This window comes from Pristiophorus japonicus, chromosome 8 (genome assembly GCF_044704955.1).
Source record: "Pristiophorus japonicus isolate sPriJap1 chromosome 8, sPriJap1.hap1, whole genome shotgun sequence".
NCBI lineage: Eukaryota > Metazoa > Chordata > Chondrichthyes > Pristiophoridae > Pristiophorus > Pristiophorus japonicus.
Window position 1 is genome coordinate 21,139,962 of NC_091984.1, and position 21,558 is coordinate 21,161,519.

Below are 21,558 nucleotides of genomic sequence, written 5' to 3' on the forward strand. Positions count from 1 at the left end.
AAGGGAAGGAACTTTGATGTTATGCAAGTAGAAATATGGTAATGGAGAAAATAATGGGACTTAAGATAGCAAATCTCCAGGATCTGATGGTTTCCACCCCAGGGTGTTCAAAGTAAACTGCAGGTGCATTGGTCAGCATTTTACAAAGTTCTGTAGATTTGGATATTGTGCCTTTGGATTGGAAAATTGCAAATGTCGCTCCATTATTTAAGGCAAGCATCACTTGCAATCTCAGTGTTGGCTGTGAGTATATGCATTCATTTAACCCCTCATAAACCTGCAAGTGTTTGACTCCTGCATCCAGAACCCTTATTTCTGGTACACAAACAGAGACTGTAGCCTCTGTCTATATTATTACTAAGACACATTCTAGCACTTCCAAAGAGTCTGTGATATTCAATAAGAAGTCTCACACCATAATTGCTTAAAACTGTACCAGCATATTACACTGAAGGGAATGCTGCTGGAGTGGAAGCCTGTCCCGTACAATGATTACTTACAGATTGGCTTGTGTAGGTAATTAAAGCTAAACGGTTACCTACATGGTTTCCGATGGGATGGGGAGTGCATACATCGTGATGCACGTGGAATTGCAGTTGTGCGGGACAGACCGGATGGACCAGTGGGTCCTTTCCTGTCTGTCATTGTTCGTATGTTTGTTGCTGGATAAGGAAAAGAATCTTGGTATGTGGCAGCAATTGGCACATACAAGGACATTGCCAAGAACTAGCTGATAGCTGATATGTGGATTGCTTTTACTGTAGATACATATCAATGCATCTGTTCCAAAAGCCAATAACTGTCAGGAATTGTAAGCACTTACAGGTACTGCGTGTTTACACAAACTCATTTGTCTTCATCTGAAGTAATGCAGCAAGAAATTATACAGCCAGTCTGTCTCGCAGTAGCTAATGAGTTAATTGTCCTCTAAAATATATAGTTCTGTTAAGAGTCTTTATTTTGATTTCCCTTTAAATTCTTGATGCCAACCATCTTCATTTGATACACAGCGATGCCAAAAGGAGAGGAAATGGAGCTGGGTTTAAAAACAAGCACACAGCTGAGTTTGAATGCTGATGTTCAGGTAGGATGTCAAAGCTGGGTATCTCCATATAAAATCTTAATAATTAACAGCCACAATTTAACATGATCTCTTCTGACACACCCACACTGGTAATTATTGCTTTAAGGCCATTTGCTAATGAAATTAATGTATTCATTGCCCTAACAAATTAGTATAACTCGTACATAATGCCCTGCATTTGTGACCTCGCAGTAAGAGGTTCCCAAAATACCACCAGAATTAAATGGCAAGAGCATTAAACGTAGGCTGTATTCACTGGAGTGCTCTATGCATCTAACCACAAAGGATATTCTCTTTTAAAATGCAGAATACATCTGATGACAGTATAAGTGAAACCTAATTAATTAAAGCTCGGTTTTGGGAACTAATGATATTGTTTTGCAGCAAATACATTGTTAGTTATCCATCTGTGTTGACAATTAACGTAACTAATATTATGGAAATTGATTTTATGGAAAGGAGAACTTTGCCCTTTTAGTCAATTACAGCGCATGCATTATGGGTTGGCATTAATCTGGGATATGTTTGGTATCCAATATGAAAAGCAAAGGATATAAACAGAATCTCACAAATTAAAATTTGTACCGAATTTGATTGTGCATGGACACAAAACAATATTTACACAATATTCATTAGGTTAATTCATATATTTTGTTTCTTTTCATCCTCTATGTATCAATGTGCTTAATGCAGCAACAGTGTTATATTTACAACATTTTGTTCTTTCAATGAAAATAACGAAAGAAATATATTTTTCTTCCTCTATTTTCTGACAGTTTTGACCTCTCCTGAAGCCACGGATTCCTCGCTGGGGTATGATTGCACTGGCAACAGGCACATCTCACTCAAGTAGCTATTATTCATGTGTGACTGTAGATAGTGAGTGTCGACAACCATGACTGGCAACACAACTGAGCCCAGTGCCACCCTCACTCAATGTCCACAGACATGCACTGCCAGCAGGAGTCACGGGATAAGAATCATGATGAGGAACTCGTGCAAAACAGGCATGGGCGAATTGGCAAGACAAGAAAAATAGGGCAGGGTGTAAATCCGGCTGCAAATTCGCGATCGCTTTGTACCACTGCCCAAGCCCAGTGTCCTGTCTGGTTGCTTTTCCCCTTTCTAACCCAGAGGCACTGAAGTCAACTGTCGTAAGCAAAGGACAAGTGTAGCAATATCATGGGGACAACATCAACTCCAAGTTCCCTTTCAAGTCACACACCATTCAGACTTGGACTTATATCGCTGCTGCTTCATTGTCACGAGGCCAATTGCCTGGAACTCCCTGCCCGACAGCACTGTGGAGCACCCTCATCCTCAGGAATGCGCAAGTTCAAGAAGGCCCACCACCACCTTCTTACGGCAAGCAGGGGTAAGCAATAAATGCAGCCTGCCCAGCCTCGCCCACATTCTGAGAACAAAGTGCTGCCCAGCTGAGATCAGTTCACTCAGACCCTGAACCTGGGTTTCCTGGTCTGAACGAGCCACTGAGCTAGTCCCCATTTCAGTCTTTCAAAAGAAATGGATTAAAGTAATGGTTAGCTACCTTAAACTTTGCAATTTATCTCTGATTCTAATTCATTCACAATTGAGTTAAATGAAGGAATGTGGATTGTGAATTCATGTGGCCTAAAATTCTGAGATTTAGTTTTAGTGCAACAGTGGTGTAGTTCTTGCATAGGGGTCTGGAATTTAGGATGTAAATCAGATATACTAGAGTCACACCCGTTCTAAAATACACACTAAATTCTGATAGAATTGGCTGCTGGCTGAAGATGTGTCTGTCCCTCAAAGTGGTGCAATTTGGAAATGACAGGATAATGGCAAAAACTGCTGTCCCACAAGTTGTGTCATTTACACTAGTGTCACACGCCTGACTTAATTAAAGCTTGTAGTAAAGAGGGATACGTTACTGGCGTGGCTTGTCAAACCAGGGAGTGGTTGAGTTCAGAGCCTTTGATTGAAAGCTCTTAGCAAGATCTGTTCTTGGCTGTGCAACTAGAAAGGAAGTCTGCAAGCTGCCTTTCAGCAGTCGTCACCAGGAAAACGTTTTTGCCGCACTCTTCTGTCACAGAACCCTTAACATGGGACTCAATATAGACATTCCCACATATGTGTCCTTGTACTGGAGGCAGGACAGGAGCAGAAGGGAAAGGAAACTAGAGAGGCAAGCAGGATAAGACTACACCAATAGGAGGTACCCTTCCACTAGAGTCTAGAGACTGCACTGCTCCCTCGATGGTGTCTCGGGTCTGAGGTTGAGGTTCAGTAAGAAGGTATAGAAGGAATGCAGTGTCCTATAGTAAAGTGACCTCCAAAATGTCCCCTCAAACACAAAAGACAAAGAACAGACATTCTTCAAACTTCATATCACAAGTGATTTTACATGCACATATATTTACAGTGATTGCTTCTTTTAACCAACTCTGGTGCCTCTCCATGCTGTTCTAAAACCTATCCTGATACTGCGCCAAGATGATACCCAAGGTACCAAGACGCCAGTGGTGCTTGGCTGTGCTGTGGTATAATTAGTCTCTTGGGACCAAAGTGGTCCTCGCTGCAGAGGGTTTGGAGCCATGGGAGGACACGTCATCAGGCAAGTGCATGGGCAGCCTGGTCCTGTATCCCGACACCTACATGAGAAGGCTTCTGAGGAGATGCCTACAAAGGTGACATGAGCTGCCACCAGGAGAGAGGATGGCATCAGAAAGGCAGACTCTAGCCACGCCCACTGATCAATATGATGGCAGAACTGATGGGATGGGTTCGATTCTGCATCCCCCCTGCTTCTCGGGTGAGCCTGAGGCACCGCAGACTATGTTTGCACAGCCTGCATACCTCTGCCTGCGTAAACTGGCCAACCTTGCGATTCGTGGCACGGTCGACTCAGCTGCCCAGGAGGTGGGGAGAAGTCTCGCTCTGTATCAGTTCTGATGCTGCCATTGGAACTTCATACCCCAGGTGTTCACAGTAATGGAACTCCAGGCAGGTCCCCTGTTCAGAAAGTAATTCTTTCTGCGTGAACTTTTTGGTTATTGCCTTTTTCCAATAACAAGTAAAAAAAAAAAGGTCCGTGTTTCTGGAGAATAATCTATATTGGGGAGAGTTCAGCTAAAAAGCTAAGTGAAATGTCTAAATCTTATTGCAAACTGTATTTTCACTGGTTTCATATAGTCTCGGAACATCAGGCACTTATTTTTACAAGGTGCGAAAGTTTGTTTTCCAATAATGTGTCTCTTGGGAAGGAAACTGATAAAGAATACCACTGCATTCCAGCTCGCCTCGATCAGACTATTATACATGGCATTCATTATAGCACTGTTGCTGTGTCTGCTGGTGATTAGAACTGTGCCAAGTCCTGAACCCAAAGAGGCCTAGTGTAACCACACACAAATGGACAAACCATTTTTCCGTCTGTCATCAACCAAACATATTTGAGAAGAAATGGTTTTGAGACATCTTTTTCTTTTCCAATCTTTGCCCTTCATCTCTTAAAGGTGCTGGCTCACACTGAGATACGGTTTCAAGGCGTGAGGAGAATCTAATAGTGAGTGCTTGTTCAGCATTCCCTGCACCCCACCCTTCCTATTTTCTCCCCTCCTTTCCTGACAGTAGGTGATCATGTTGCAGCCCTCTTATACCTCAACCAAGTGCTGAATCTTCAGATGCCTGGACATGGAGCGTTGGCAGGCACTTCAACCATGGGAGTCACAGCAAACCTCAAGATTGGGATCCAGCCTAGTTATACACTCCCACTTAACTGTATGGCTCATCCAGTAATGGAGACCTCTAAAACTGTGATGCAGCTTTGTAACAAACATCAGCTAGCTGTTATTTTGAGTGGTGTCCTGATTAAATCCTGTTCACCCATCACCCCTGTGCTCGCTGACCCAGGATGTGTCTGCCAATGCCTCAATTTTAAGATTCTCATCATTGTTTTCAAATCTCTCCATGGCATCGCCCCTCCCTATCTCTGCAACCTCCTCCAACCTTCCGAGATCGCTACATTCCTCCAATTCTGCGCATCCTTGATTGTTATCGCTGCACCATGGGCGGCCATGGCTTCAGCTGCCAAGGCCTTACGCTCTCAATAAACATCTTTGATTCTCTACCCCTCTCTCCTTTAAGATGCTCGTAAAACCTACCTCTTTGACCAAGTTTTTGGTCACCTGACCTATTGTGTGGCTCAGTGTCAAATATTTGTTTGTTAACGCTCCTGTGAAGCACCTTAAGATCTTTTACTACATCACAGGAGCTATATAAATGCAAGTTGTTGTTGTATACCCACTCTCCTATTTTGCTGTTGAAGTTTTTCTTCACGGTATTTTTTTCTTCAAATATCTGAGTTGAGTAGTTTTTTGGCACAGTTTTGTGTCTCACTACTGCTCTTGGGCTTTGCCACTTTGGGTTACCATCCTTCACTGTTATCAGATCATAAGACATAAGAACACAATACAATGTGGAGGAAGGAATGTCCATTTGGCCTATCAAACACAAGCCATTCAGAGCCCTTGGGGTTAGTTTTGACTTCTCATGATAGTTCAAAACAGGCGATAGCAAATCAGCAGCCCATTTTACACCTCTGCCAACTTTCATTCCCAAATGTGTCGCCTCGGTATCAGATGGTTGTGGGTTCAATTCCCACTCCAGGCTCTTGAGCACAAAAATCTAGGCTGACACTCCAGTGCAGTGCTGTGGGAGCACTACATTGTTGGAGGTGTCATCTTTCAGATGAGATGTTAAACCGAGGCCCCATCTGCTCTCTCAAGTGGATGTAAAAGATCCCATGGCACTTTTTCGAAGAAGAGTAGGGGATTTATCCCCGGTGTCCTGGCCAATATTTATTCCTCAATCAACATAACAGCTGTTTGTGAGAGCTTGCTTGTGCTGCCGCGTTTCCCACATTGCAACAATGACTACACTCCAAAAGTACGTCATTGGATGTAAAGCGCTTTGAGAAGTCCGGTGTTTGTGAAAGGCGTTATATAAATCCAAGTCTTTCTTTTTAAAGACAAAATTACAGGCCCCGCCTGCCCGCTATCTATGATTATGATTGTGAATCTATGATCATGAACTATCTTTTCCCACCGCCTGGTGATTCCTACTTTAAGGAATACTACTTTATTTTCTTTATCTCCCCTGAAATAAAAATCAAGAAGCAATTTAATCTTCAGTACCACTTTTCAATGGATATCTTTTTGCTGTATGGTTCTATATATCATTCTTTTCTTGTCATTCATGTTTGTGTACAAGCATTGGGATGACAGCCATTAACTCTGAATGTCATTCATCAGCAGGGGAGCATTAGACGCTTTTTTTAGGATATATTTTCAGCAATTCATGTTCCGATGTTTATGATGGACAATTTGAAGATTTGTGGATACTTGTCATAAACCATTAATATTTTACAAGTTGATTGTAAGGTCATTTGTGTTCCTAGTTAACTGTCCTAGTTTTACAATAGCTAATGGAAGTCCAATGGATTCTTACCGTGGTTGCTTTCAGATTGACAGCCACCAAAGTGACTGAATATGAAGTGACAACTAACTGGGGTTCACTCCAATATGAGATAGTTCTCCTCAGAGAAACTTTCAACATGCAGTACAGTAATAAAAAAAACATCAAATCAATAAGTCACTTTTCACACTGTGTTACTGCAACTTGATGGGGTTTTTGATTAGACTGCCAATGTAGGGACCGATCAGAACATTGCCCTAATAGTGCTGGATCTGTTCCACTGTCTCCACACCCAATTTCTCCCCCTCCTTTTTCAACGGTGGTTATTCAAGCCACACTGCAAGCTTCTGTACCGCCCCCAAGTGGCCATCTCCATTTTAATTTGATGGGTTACCTGACTTTGGGCGGGGGCGGGGGGTGGGGGGGTGCAGGGTGGAGGTCGGAGCTCATCATAGCTGTGACCGATTAGGTTCTTATCTAAATGTATTTCTAGCAAGGATCATTGAATGCTGATAAGGGGCCGCCCATTTAAAACTGAGATGAGGAGGAATTTCTTCTCTAAGAGGGTTGTAAACCTGTGGAATTCACTGCCTCAGAGAGCTGTGGAAGCCGGGACATTGAATAAATTTAAAACAGAGATAGACAGCTTCTTAACCGATAAGGGATTAAGGGGTTATGGGGAACGGGCAGGGAAGTGGACCTGAGTCCATGATCGTATTAAATGGCGGAACAGGCTCGAGGGGCCATATGGCCGACTCCTGCTCCTATTTGTTATGCTCTTATAGGATGAGTAATCATAGTTAACTTCCTCCCTCCCCTGCCTTCAAATAATATAAGGGGCAATTGTCGTGCTCTCAGCACCATCGCTGCTGATGAAGTCGCCAATTCAGCACAGGGGGGGAAAAGGAACAAATCTGTCACTGTCCTGAGCTGTATGGCTCCTGCTCACATCGTGTAGTGCATTGCCCCGCTGAACCGTTAGGGCAGCCGAATGAAGGTTCGATAAGGTGAATATATGTAGAACATTTTGTACAAATAGAGTGACACTAGATAAGAACTGACAATCAGAAGTGTTTTTATTAGATAAAATGAATTGTGATTGATTGAAAAATACTGGAACAAGGAAGGAGATAGCAATAAATGGAGTCCACATTACTGATATTGGAGCCTGCCAGAAAATACTTAAAATAGCATGTACTGCGTGAAACCAAACAGAATAAAAACACATCCAATCACTTCTGTAACCAAATATTAGATTGAAAATAACCTTGAATGTTAGATGTTATTACCATCAATATCAATATTTGATTAATTTATATATAGCTCCTGTACTTACAAAAGGTAACTTGTTGCGGTACAACAATTGCGTCAATTTAATGAATAATATAACATTGCGTTATGTTCATAGACCAATTTAAAACCAGCTGCATTCCTATATTTCTGCTACAAGCCGGAATGAAACTAATCGGTTAAACTGTTCATCAAGGCATTTGTAAGTTCGAGCCCCTTCCTTAGATCACAAAAAAGTGCTGCATTTTAAAGGCAATTAAAATTTCAACATTATATTGGATGAAATCACTCATTATACTGACTACAGATAATGAGGAATATTGATGTTTCTCTATTGCTAAATAGTACGTATCTCATATTGTTGAAAAGGAATCACGCCAGCACTTAGATGCATTCATATGTAGATATGGCACAGTAAAGCTCACACTGGAGTGCACATTATTTAAATGTTAGACACAATGTCAATTTTAATGCAATGGCAGACAGCACTCACATCTCGCAAATGCTGATATGACTCAAAAGCCCATTACATCACTTTAATTGCAAGTGGTCCCCTAGGATAATGAGTTCTAGACACTTTTTACTACTGGTTCTTAAGTATCATTGGCAATATTTATTTTTTATAGCTTTTAATACAATTATTTGTTTTTGCCTGAAAAAATCTTTCATAGGAAAAGTAAATACATCTAGCTGTATTGAATTCCCCTGTCCCTCTTCAACCCAACAACCCACCCCCACCATGTCCAGCAGCCAGAACCTTACCTCAGCTGTGCACACTTTGCAACTTGGCCTGTCTTCATTCCCGGAGCCCTGTGGAAAAAAAAAATAACTCAGTTAGATCTATTCATGGGAAAATGGAAAAGGAAATCCGTGTGCGGTTGTGATAATATTAATCGACATTGTGATTATTGGAACAACAGTCTAAAGATCTGATTTAACCCTCGGGAATAGCAGTGGAATTTCTGCACTAAAAGTTGAATTCTGACAAGCTTATGTTTCTTTTAAGTTTGAACGAGGCTCCCCGAATTTAGACATGTTCTGCGGTTTTCCATGTTTTCTTTAATTCTATCAACATATTTGACATCAGAGAAAATGACTGTTGCACCTCTGACTTTGGTCCCCTGGTTAAGGCAGTGAACACGGTAGGGAGATTCCAGCTTCAATCTCCACTTACACAGGAACAGGCGCAGGGCCCTCTAGTCTGCTCCGCCACTCAATTGCGGTTCACCTGTACCTCAGCTCCACTTACCCGCCTTTGATCCATATCCCTTTATAGCCTTACCTAACCAAATTCTATTGATCTCAGCCTTGAATGCTCCAATGGACCACCAGCATCCACAGCTTTTTGGGAGAGAGTGTTCCGCATTTCCACTATCCTTTGTGAGAAATACAGGGGCCAAAATTCACCCCCGCCAGAAACGGGTTGCACCTACCATTTTTCTTGCGTTGCGGCAGCCCATCTTGCGAAATTCAGCTCTGTCATTTTTTTCCCCCCCCCCCGAGCGGGTGGTCATAGTGGGGGGTGGAAGTGGAGGTGGGACGGACTCTCTGCCGCCGTCAGTCATCGGCGCTGGGCTGGTGACATCACCGCGCTGGCGGGTCAACGCCTCTTCCCTTCAGTTAAAAAGGGAGAGCCGCTGCGAGCTCTGCAGCTTTTAAAGTTAGGTCCACAGGGTCACCAGGGAAGGTTTTGGCCGGGGTGTGTGGTGGGGGGGGTGTGCCAAGCTGCCCGTTGTCGGCCCCGGCTGAACCCGGGGCCGTAATTGTCGGGCCAACCTGGTAGCCGGCCGACAAAAAAAAAAAAGTCGCCAGTTGCCGCAGTGCGCCCTCCCCTTTAATGGAGGCTGCACCGCCATTTTACACACACTGCAAACACTCTGCACCGACAGAAAAAACTGTCGGGGGCACCGAGCGCCAGACGGAAGATTTTCCAAGGTGAATTTTGCTTGCGGGGCGGGACACCGGCGGTGTGCGCTTTGATGAATCACTTAGGAAGGTTCGGCAGCAGCGGGGCGGAAGTGGGGGTCGCCGGAAAAACCACCGGGGAGAATTTTGCGAGAGGCGGCTATTCAACTACAAACCGGCGGCCAATTGGCACCGCAGCGTGGCCACCGCGTTCTGACGGTAACAGGCCTTAACGGAAAGCTGAATTTCGACCCCAGGTGTTTCCTGATTTCGCTCTTGAACGGCCTGGCTCTGATTTTAAGATAGTGCCTCCTTGTTCTGAATTCCCACACCAGAGGAAATAGCTTCTCGGTCACCACCCTATCGAAACCTTTTGTCAAATTTGTCACTTAGATAGCTGATCTTCCAGGGGCCTCGGTGCTAAAAATAAGGGAGGGGGGAAAGTTGCTGAGGGTTCCTTCTCAGGAGAGCAGCCTAGCTGGAAGTACATGCGTGTGGATATCAGGTGGTCAGGATTGGGCTTGGCCGTGATGCAGCAGAAGGTTGAATAGCCTCCTGGTATTAACTGGCCAGATTGACATGTGAAGGATGGCCCCTTGGCTGAGGTACTGCAAGGTGACGGACGCCCAAGAAACACCACTGCTGCAGATAACATAAAAACGGACGTGTTTTTGAAACATAGAAAATAGGTGCAGGAGCAGGCCATTCAGCTCCTCGAGCCTGAACCCCATTCAATATGATCATGGCTGATCATGAAACTTCAGTACCCTACTCCTGCCTTCTCTCCATACCCCCTGATCCCTTTCGCCGTAAGGGCCACATCTAACTCCCTTTTGTATATAGCCAACGAACTGGACTGAACAACTTTTTGTGGTAGAGAATTCCATAGGTTCACAATTCTCTGGGTGAAAAAGTTTCTCCTCATCTCAGTCCTAGATGGCTTACCCCTTATCCTTAGACTGTGACCCTTGGTTCTGGACTTCCCCAACATCGGAACATTCTTCCTGAATCTAACCTGTTCAATCCCATCAGAATTTTACATGCTTCTATGAGTACCCCTCTCATTCTTCTAAATTCCAGTGAATACAAGCCTAGTCGATCCAGTCTTTCTTCATATGTCAGTCCTGCCATCCCGGGAATCAGTCTGGTGAACCTTGGCTGCACTCCCTCAAATGGCAAGAATGTCCTTCCTCAGATTAGGAGACCAAAACGGCACACAATACTCAAGGTGTAGTCTCACCAAGGCCCTGTACAACTGCAGCAAGACCTCCCTGTTCCTATACGCAAATCCTCTTGCTATGAAGGCCAACATGCCATTTGCTTTCTTTGCTGCCTGCTGTACCTTTATGCCTACTTTCAATGACTGATGTACCATGACACCCAGGTCTTGTTGCACCTCCCCTTTTACTAATCTGTCACCATTCAGATAATAATCTGCCTTCCTGTTTTTGCCACCAAAGCGGATAACCTCACATATCCACATTATACTGTATCTGTCATGCATTTACCCACTCACCTAACCTGTCCAAGTCACCCTGCAACCTCTTAGCATCCTCCTCACAGCTCACACTGCCATCCAGCTTAGTGTCATCTGCAAACTTGGAGATATTACACTCAATTCTTTTGTCCAAATCATTAATATATATTGTAAAAAGCTGGGGTTCCAGCACTGAACCTCGCGATACCCCACTAGTCACTGCCTGCCATTCTGAAAAGGACCCGTTGATTCCCATTCTCTGCTTCCTATCTACCAACCAGTTCTCTATCCACATCAATACACTACCCCCAATCCCATGTGCCTTAATTTTGAACACTAATCTTTTGTGTGGGACCTTGTCAAAAGCCTTTTGAAAGTCCAAATACACCACATCCACTGGTTCTCCCTTATCCACTCTACTAGTTACATCCTCAAAAAATTCTAGAAGATTTGTCAAGCATGATTTCCCTTTCATAAATCCATGCTGACTCGAACCGATCCTGTCACTGCTTTCCAAATGTGCTTCTATTACATCTTTAATAATTGATTCCAGCATTTTCCCCACCACCGATGTCAGGCAAAGCTGTAGAAGACACAGAGCAATCGAAGGGTTAAAGTGCAAAGCTCCACAGCTATGGCACTTTTCAAACAACAGTCACATCCAAGAGATTCTGTTTATTTTGAACACTATTATACTGATATCAGTTATGGAGCTCATGTTGTTTTATATTAAACTAATTTGAAGTACTGCATCTGGACTGTCCCCTGGTGCCAGTTCCAAACCATTTAACATTTTTTATTGGAGCACTCTATAAAATCATGGTTACAAACCATTATGAATTTGCATGCATGACCCACTTTGAAGACCGTCATCAAAGACAAATGACCCAAGTTATGGATAAAGTCAAGAGCTGATTAATTTACAATGAAAATCTAACAGACTCGAGAGTTCTCGACTGTCTATTTAAACCATTGCATAAACATGCTCGCGTGAAGTCAATTTCTCCAAATGCTCCAAGGCTGGAAAAAGAGAAAAAAATTAAATCGGTAAAAATGAAAGCTTTCTCCACGCTGAAGTAAAATGAAGCATCTATCAGTGACACTGGCTTGTGATGTGACACTGGCATTCAGAAGTACTGAATTAAGTCCCTGGTTTGCAGCAAAAGATTGGAAACTGTCTTTGAACAGCACACCCAGAGCGCCCAGGATTGGCGTTCAATTGGATTAAATCAACTAGAATGGTGGCAGCAAGGGTTCTGCAAGATGAGTAATGAGGATGCTGTGATGTAATTTCCTGGGTCAGCCAATCTTCTGAAGGCAATAATAACCTGGGCTTTCTAATAATAGTAAGCCTGCTTCATTAGGCTGGTATCTTTCTTGGCAGTTTGGACACAGTCAAAGTGGTTTAAGAGTAATAGCCAAGTGAAAGGAACCATACTGAGATGCTTGCCTGAATGAGGCATTTGTTCATGTTAGTGTTATGACAAGGAGTAGGGTATGGGGTAGGTGAATTCCCACTTGTCACACTGCCCAAGTGGGTAAACGCAGTCATAGGCAGGGTTGGGGCAGGAAACTCCACACAACTGATGCTTGAAGTACATTCAACCAACGATATTGCTTTGTAGGAAGTGTGCAATCCACATGGCCATTTCTAGACCACATCCGAATGTCACATCGGTGCGAATGCCTTTTATTTATTCTTGGCAGGAACTCAGTGCATTGTCTGCATTTCTGTGGAAATTGGCACAGAGCCAAGTCTTTGCATAAAGCCAACAAAAACAAAAGCAAGCAGCAAACTTTATTTTTAGATGATGTGTCCTAACTTGCAAATGGGCTCACATCACAGTCAATTACCTTTTAGGTATGTTTATATAAAATGGTCATCTCAAAGCTGAAGACATGCCCAAACAAGTAATAATGTATTTGTAACTACCAGAGGATATAATTTGAGAGACTTCCAACCAGCTGTTTTAATAGCTGACTGTATTCACATGTAATCATTGTAAACATGATAAATGAGAAAAGCACACCTTTTAATACCCCATATTTGGTTCTCTCTACATTCCCTTTAAAAACTTTGTCTAATCAAATTGTTTAACTCCAATGATTATTTGTTTGTCCCAATAACAATAAGAGAGGGGTGATGCAGACACAGCTATCGAGGAGGAGGAGTGTGAAATATTAGATGAAATAAACATAGTGAGGGAGGAGGTATTCAGGGGTTTAGCAGCTTTGAAGTGGATAAGTCCCCAGGCCTGGATGAAAAGTATTCCAGGCTGTTAAGCGAAGCAAAAGAGGAAATAGCAGAGGCGTTGACTATCATTTCCCAATCCACTCTGGCTTCAGGTGTGGTCCCGGAGGACTGCTAATGTGGTATCTTTGTTTAAGAAGGGAGAAAGGGATAGACAGAGTAATTACAAGCCAGTCAGCCTAACCTCAGTAGTGGGAAAACTATTGGAAAAATCCTGAAGGACAGGATAAATCTACATTTAGAAAGACACAGATTTATCAGGGACAGCCAGCACGAATTTGTTAAGGGAAGGTCATGTCTGACTAACTTGATTGAATTTTTCAAGGAGGTGACCAGGAGGGTCAATGAGGGCAGTGCGTATGATGTAGTGTATATAGATTTCAGCAAAACTTTTGATAAGGTCCCACATGGCAGACTGGTCACAAAAGTAAAAGTCCATGAGATCCAGGGCAAAGTGGCAAGTTGGATCCAAAATTGGCTCAGAGGCAGGTATCAAAGGATAATGGTTGATGGGTGTTTTTGTGACTGGAGGGCTGTTTCCAGTGGGGTTCCGCAGGGCTCAGTACTAGGTCCCTTGCTTTTTGTGGTATTCATCAATGATCTAGTCTTGAATATAGGGGTTAAGTATTGAATAACTCCACGAGACTAAGTACGGTGAGCTAGTTCAGGCATGACCTTACTCCAGTTTATTTACTCTCAAAGTGAGGATTCAACATGGCTGCCAACATTATATACACAGCTTGCACATGTCTGCCAGTGACCATGAGTACTCCGACAGTCATGTCCTCTGGTGGCAGGTAAAACCCAGTTAACATACATAACATCATTCCTCCCAAAGTCCTTGGTACAGGTTATATTTACAAGTTGAGACAGTCCAGGGTCTTCTGCTCCCTGGTTGATCTTCTCAGTTCGAACCCAAGTTTGGGTGAGTTAGTAGGACCATTGCTGTATTGTGGAGCAGTCGGTCTGACAGGACTGTCAGGGATGATAGATTAGTCTTTGTGAATGACACAAGGGTCAACTGATGATTGGATGTGTGTTGGTTGGTCGATGATGATGTCATCTTCAATTTGTTCTGGGTTGTCTGTGAATCGCAGTTTGGTTTGGTCGATGTGCCTCTTGCACAATTGGCCATTTAACAGTTTGACTACAAACACCCTGTTCCCCTCCTTGGCCAAAACCGTGTCAACAACCCACTTTGTACCATGACCATAATTCAGGACAAACACAGGGTCATGAACAGCAATGTCACGTGATAAGGCCGCGCGATCGTGGTACCATTGCTGCCGTTGCCTTATGGTTTTGACATGATCAGAGAGATCTAGGTGTACAAGGGAGAGCCTGGTTTTGAGGCCTCTCTTCATTAATAGCTCGGCAGGAGGGAGCCCGGTGAGCGAGTGGGGTCTCGTCCGGTAACTGAGCAGAATGCGGGACAAGCGGGTAAGTAGGGAGCCGTGAGTCACGCGCTTTAGGCTCTGCTTAATGGTTTGGACCGCTTGACCGTTAGACGCGGGTTTGAAAGGGGCAGACCTGACACTCTTAATGCCATTGCGGGTCATAAACTCGTGGAACTCCGAACTGGTGAAACACAGTCCGTTGTCACTGACAAGGACGTCGGGCAGGCCATTGGTGACGAACATGGCCCGGAGGTTTTCAATAGTGGCTGTGGACATGCTGGATGACATGATTACGCATTCAATCCATTTGGAGTAAGCGTCCACTACCACTAAAAACACTTTGCTGAGAAAGGGACCGGTGAAGTCTACGTGGATCTTTGACCACGGCTTGGATGGCCATGACCACAGACTCAGCGGAGCCTCCACAGGTACATTACTCAGTTGCATGCAAGTGTTGCACTGATGCACGCATGACTCCAAGTCCGAGTCAATGTCGGGCCACTAAACGTGAGACCAGGCAATGGTGGGAGTTCGTGAGATGAGCGGCCTACAAGAGGCCCATCAGTGAGCAGCGGGAGTTCGTGGTCAGAGGCGGGAGTTCGGGAGGCAAGTGGCCTACAAGAGGCCCATCAGTGAGCAGCAGGAGTTCGTGAGACGAGCGGCCTACAAGAGGCCCAGCAGTGAGCAGCGGGAGTTCGTGGTCGGAGGCGGGAGTTCGGGAGGCAAGTGGCCTACAAGAGGCCCATCAGTGAGCAGCAGGAGTTCGTGGTCGGAGGCGGGAGTTCGGAAGGCGAGCGGCCTACAAGAGGCCCGTCAGTGAGCAGCGGGAGTTCGTGAGGCGAGCGGCCTACAAGAGGTCCGTCAGTGAGCAGCGGGAGTTCATGAGGCGAGCGGCCTACAAGAGGCCCGTCAATGAGCAGCGGGAGTTCGTTAGAGGCGTGAGTTCGTGAGGCGAGCGGCCTACAAGAGGCCCGTCAGTGAGCAGGGGGAGTTCGTGGTCGGAGGCGTGAGTTTGGGAGGCGAGCGGCCTACAAGAGGCCCGTCAGTGAGCAGCGGGAGTTCGTGAGAGGCGTGAGTTCGGGAGGCGAGCGGCCTACAAGAGGCCAGCCGGTGCAGCTGCAGGAGGGAGGCAAAAAGAAGTAGAAAGAAATCGAAAGGTGACGTCACAGCCAAGGGAGTAAGTGATTGGTAAGTAGCTTTTCTTTTTCTTTTCTATATCAGTAAGTAACATTTAGCACTGTTGTTGCCAAATTAAGTTAATCTAAGCATTAAGTCATGGCAGGAGAGCTCGGACACGAGTTATGCTCCTCCTGTACTATGTGGGAAGTCAGGGACGCTTCCGGTGTCCCTGACGATTATGTATGCGGGAAGTGCATCCGCCTGCGGCTCCTGACAGATCGCATTGTGGCACTGGAGCTGCAAGTGGATAAACTCTGGAGCATCCACGATGTTGAGAATGACGTGAATAGCACATTTAGCGAGTTGGTCTTACAGCAGGTAACGAGTACACAGCCAGATAGTAAATGGGTGACCAACAGGAAGAGCAGTGCAAGGAAGGTAGTGCAGGGGTCCCCTGCAGTCATCCCCCTGCAAAACAGATACACCGCTTTGGGTACTGTTGAGGGAGATGACTCATCAGGGGAAAGCAGCAGCAGCCAAGTTCATGGCACCGTGGCTGGCTCTGTTGCTCAAGAGGGCAGGAAAAAGAGTTGGAGAGCTATAGTGATCGGGGATTCGATTGTAAGGGGAATAGATAGGTGTTTCTGCGGCCGCAACCGAGACTCGAGGATGGTATGTTGCCTCCCTGGTGCAAGGGTCAAGGATGTCTCGGAGCAGGTGCAGGACATTCTGAAAAGGGAGGGTAAACAGCCAGTTGTCGTGGTGCACATTGGTACCAACGATATAGGTAAAAAATGGGATGAGGTCCGACAAGATGAATTTAGTGAACTAGGAGCTAAATTAAAAAGTAGGACATCAAAAGTAGTAATCTCAGGATTGCTACCAGTGCCACATGCTAGTCAGAGTAGGAATCGCAGGATAGCTCAGATGAATACGTGGCTTGAGGAATGGTGCAAGAGGGAGGGATTCATAAGAACATAAGAATTAGGAACAGGAGTAGGCCATCAAGCCCCTTGAGCCTCCTCCGCCATTCAACAAGATCATGGCTGATCTGGCCTTGGACTCAGCTCCACTTACCCTCCCGTTCCCTGTAACCCTTAATTCCCTTATTGGTTAAAAATCTATTTATCTGTGACTTGAATACATTCAATAAGCTAGCCTCAACTGCTTCCTTGGGCAGAGAATTCCACAGATTCGCAACCCTCTAGGAGAAGAAATTCCTTCTCAACTCGGTTTTAGATTGGCTCCCCAGTATTTTGAGGCTGTGCCCCCTAGTTCTAGTCTCCCCGACTAGTGGAAACAACCTCTCTGCCTCTATCTTGTCTATCCCTTTCATTATTTTAAATGTTTCTATAAGATCACCCCTCATCCTTCTGAACTCCAACGAGTAAAGACCCAGTCTACTCAATCTATCATCATAAGGTAACCCCCTCATCTCCGGAATCAGCCTAGTGAATCGTCTCTGTACCCTCTCCAAAGCTAGTATATCCTTCCTTAAGTAAGGTGACCAAAACCGCACACAGTACTCCAGGTGCGGCCTCACCAATACCCTATACAGTTGCAGAAGGACCTCCCTGCTTTTGTACTCCATCCCTCTCGCAATGAAGGCCAACATTCCATTCGCCTTCCTGATTACCTGCTGCACCTGCAAACTAACTTTTTGGGATTCATGCACAAGGACAGCTCCTGAAATTCTGGCTGCACTTCAGTCCCACTCTCCTGATCTTTGGGCACCCTGTGCGGAGGGGAGCGGGTAGGTCCGAAGGCCTCCTCGTAGGACTGCTCCTGGGCACGGCCAAGGGTGCCATCAGCCGGTCCAGGCAGCGGGCGGTCGAGGGGGTCGTTCAACCTGACTGCCTGCCTCTCTTCCACTCTTACATCCGGTCCAGGGTGTCCTTGGAGATGGAGCACGCGGTGTCCACCGGTACGCTCGCGGCCTTCCGCGAGAGGTGGGCACCGGAGGGACTGGAGTGCATCATCACGCCCGGCAACCAAATTTTAATTTGATTTTACGTTTTAAAGTTTAATTTGTTTTAATTGCCGGTGCTTTTAGTGTCCCCTTCCCTTTTATAGGGGGCACCGGAGAAATTGTGATTATAGTGCCCAAAAAAAAAAAATAAAACACAAAAAAAAAACCAAAAAAAGGAAAAAAAGGGCCTTGTAAATGTCTGGTGTGTCACCCAGGTTGGGTGGCACAGTTTAATGTTTATGTTTTGCAGGTAGACTCTAAAAGAGTTTCATGCACAAGGACCCCCAGGTCCCTCTGCACCGCAGCATGTTGTAATTTCTCCCCATTCAAATAATATTCCCTTTCACTGTTTTTTTTCCCCAAGGTGGATGACCTCACACTTTCTGACATTGTATTCCATCTGCCAAACCTTAGCCCATTCGCTTAACCTATCTAAATCTCTTTGCAGCCTCTCTATGTCCTCTACACAACCCGCTTTTCCACTAATCTTTGTGTCATCTGCAAATTTTGTTACACTACACTCTGTCCCCTCTTCCAGGTCATCTATGTATATTGTAAACAGTTGTGGTCCCAGCACCGATCCCTGTGGCACACCACTAACCACCAATTTCCAACCCGAAAAGGACCCATTTATCCCGACTCTCTGCTTTCTGTTAGCCAGCCAATTCTCGATCCATGCTAATACATTTCCTCTGACTCCACGTACCTTTATCTTCTGCAATAACCTTTTGTGTGGCACCTTATCGAATGCCTTTTGAAAATCTAAATACACCACATCCATCGGTACACCTCTATCCACCATGCTCATTATATCCTCAAAGAATTCCAGTAAATTAGTTAAACATGATTTCCCCTTCATGAATCCATGCTGCGTCTGCTTGATTGCACTATTCCTATCTAGATGTCCCGCTATTTCTTCCTTAATGATAGTTTCAAGCATTTTCCCCACGACAGATGTTAAACTAACTGGCCTATAGTTACCTGCCTTTTGTCTGCCCCCTTTTTGAAACAGAGGCGTTACATTAGCTGCTTTCCAATCCGCTGGTACCTCCCCAGAGTCCAGAGAATTTTGGTAGATTATAACAAATGCATCTGCTATAACTTCCGCCATCTCTTTTAATACCCTGGGATGCATTTCATCAGGACCAGGGGACTTGTCTACCTTGAGTCTCATTAGCCTGTCCAGCACTACCCCCCTAGCGATAGTGATTGTCTCAAGGTCCTCCCTTCCCACATTCCTGTGACCAGCAATTTTTGGCATGGTTTTTGTGTCTTCCACTGTGAAGACCGAAGCAAAATAATTGTTTAAGGTCTCAGCCATTTCCACATTTCCCATTATTAAATCCCCCTTCTCATCTTCTAAGGGACCAACATTTACTTTAGTCACTCTTTTCCGTTTTATATATCTGTAAAAGCTTTTACTATCCGTTTTTATGTTTTGCGCAAGTTTACTTTCGTAATTGATCTTTCCTTTCTTTATTGCTTTCTTAGTCATTCTTTGCTGTCGTTTAAAATTTTCCCAATATTCTAGTTTCCCACTAACCTTAGCCACCTTATACACATTGGTTTTTAATTTGATACTCTCCTTTATTTCCTATGTTATCCACGGCTGGTTATCCCTTCTCGTACCGCCCTTCTTTTTCACTGGAATATATTTTTGTTGAGCACTATGAAAGAGCTCCTTAAAAGTCCTCCACTGTTCCTCAATTGTGCCACCATTCAGTCTGTGTTTCCAGTCTTCTTTAGCCAACTCTGCCCTCATCCCACTGTAGTCCCCTTTGTTTAAGCATAGTACGCTCGTTTGAGACACTACTTCCTCACCCTCAATCTGTATTACAAATTCAACCATACTGTGATCACTCATTCCGAGAGGATCTTTTACGAGGAGATCGTTTATTATTCCTGTCTCATTACACAGGACCAGATCTAAGATAGCTTGCTCCCTTGTAGGTTCTGTAACATACTGTTCTAAGAAACAATCCCGTATGCATTCTATGAATTCCTCCTCCAGGTTACCCCGTGCGATTTGATTTGATCAATCGATATGTAGGTTAAAATCCCCCATGATTCCTGCCGTTCCTTTTTCACATGCCTCCATTATTCCCTTGATTATTGCCCGCCCCACCGTGAAGTTATTATTTGGGGGCCTATAAACTACGCCCACCAGTGACTTTTTCCTCTTACTATCTCTAATCTCCACCCACAATGATTCAACATTTTGTTCATCAGACAATTTCATCTCTCACAACTGCCCTGATATCATCCTTTATTAACAGAGCTACCCCACCTCCTTTCCCTTCTTGTCTATCCTTCTGAATCGTCAGATACCTCTGTATGTTTAATTCCCAGTCTTGGCCACCCTGCAACCACGTTTCTGTAATGGCCACCAAATCATACCCATTTGTAATGATTTGTGCCGTCAACTCATTTAATTTATTTCGAATGCTGCGTGCATTTAGGTAGAGTGTTTTAATACTAGTTTTTAAACCATGATTTTTAGTTTTGACCCCTCCTGCAGCCCCTTTATATTCAGTGGCCCTTTTTGTTTTTTGCCTTGGGTTTCTCTGCCCTTCACTTTTACTCATCTCCTTTCTGTCTTTTGCTTTTGTCTCCTTTTCAAATTTCTGGGACATTGGAACCGGTTCTGGGGGAGGTGAGACAAGTACAAACCAGACGGTCTGCACCTGGGCAGGACCGGAACCAATGTCCTAGGAGGTGTGTTTGTTAGTGCTGTTGGGGAGGAGTTAAATTAACATGGCAGGGGGATGGGAACCGATGCAGGGAGACAGAGGGAAATAAAATGGAGGCAGAAGCAAAAGTTAGAAAGGAGAATAGTAAAAGTGGAGCGCAGAGAAACCCAAGGCAAAAAACAAAAAAGGCTACATTACAGCAAAATTCTAAAGGGGCAAAGTGTGTGAAAAAGAAAAACCTGAAGGCTCTGTGCCACAGTGAGAGGAGTATTCGGAATAAGGTGGACGAATTAACTGCACAGACAGCAGTTAACGGATATGATGTAATTGGCATCACGGAGACATGGCTCCAGGGTGACCAAGGCTGGGAACTCAACATCCAGGGGTATTCAACATTCAGGATGGATAGGCAGAGAGGAAAAGGAGGCGGGGTGGAGTTGCTGGTTAAAGCGGAAATTAATGCAATAGTAAGGAGGGACATTAGCCTGGATGATGTGGAATCGGTATAGGTGGAGCTGCGGAATACTAAAGGGCAGAAAACGCTAGTGGGAGTTGTGTACAGACCACCAAACAGTAATAGTGAGGTTGGGGACAGCATCAAACAAGAAATAAGGGATGTGTCAATAAAGGTACAGCAGTTATCATGGGCGACTTTAATCTACATATTGATTGGGCTAACCAAACTGGTAGCAATGTGGTGGAGGAGGATTTCCTGGAGTGTATTTGGGATGGTTTTCTAGACCAATATGTTGAGGAACCAATTAGAGAGCTGGCCATCCTAGAATGGGTGATGTGTAATGAGAAGGGACTAATTAGCAATCTTGTTGTGTGAGGCCCCTTGGGGAAGAGTACCAGAATATGGTAGAATTCTTTATTAAGATGGAGAGTGACACAGTTAATACGGAAACTAGGGTCC

The 21,558-nt window shown here is 44.6% G+C and overlaps 1 protein-coding gene across 1 annotated transcript in view; it reads right to left on the reverse strand.

Annotated features, from left to right (window-relative positions):
- LOC139268024 (uncharacterized) overlaps positions 1-21,558 on the reverse strand; it is a 336,746-nt gene that overhangs the window by 249,626 nt on the left and 65,562 nt on the right. The window contains exon 3 of the mRNA XM_070886000.1: positions 8,597-8,644. Coding sequence (XP_070742101.1) covers positions 8,597-8,644 — 48 coding nt within the window. The remainder of the gene's footprint in view (positions 1-8,596; positions 8,645-21,558) is intronic.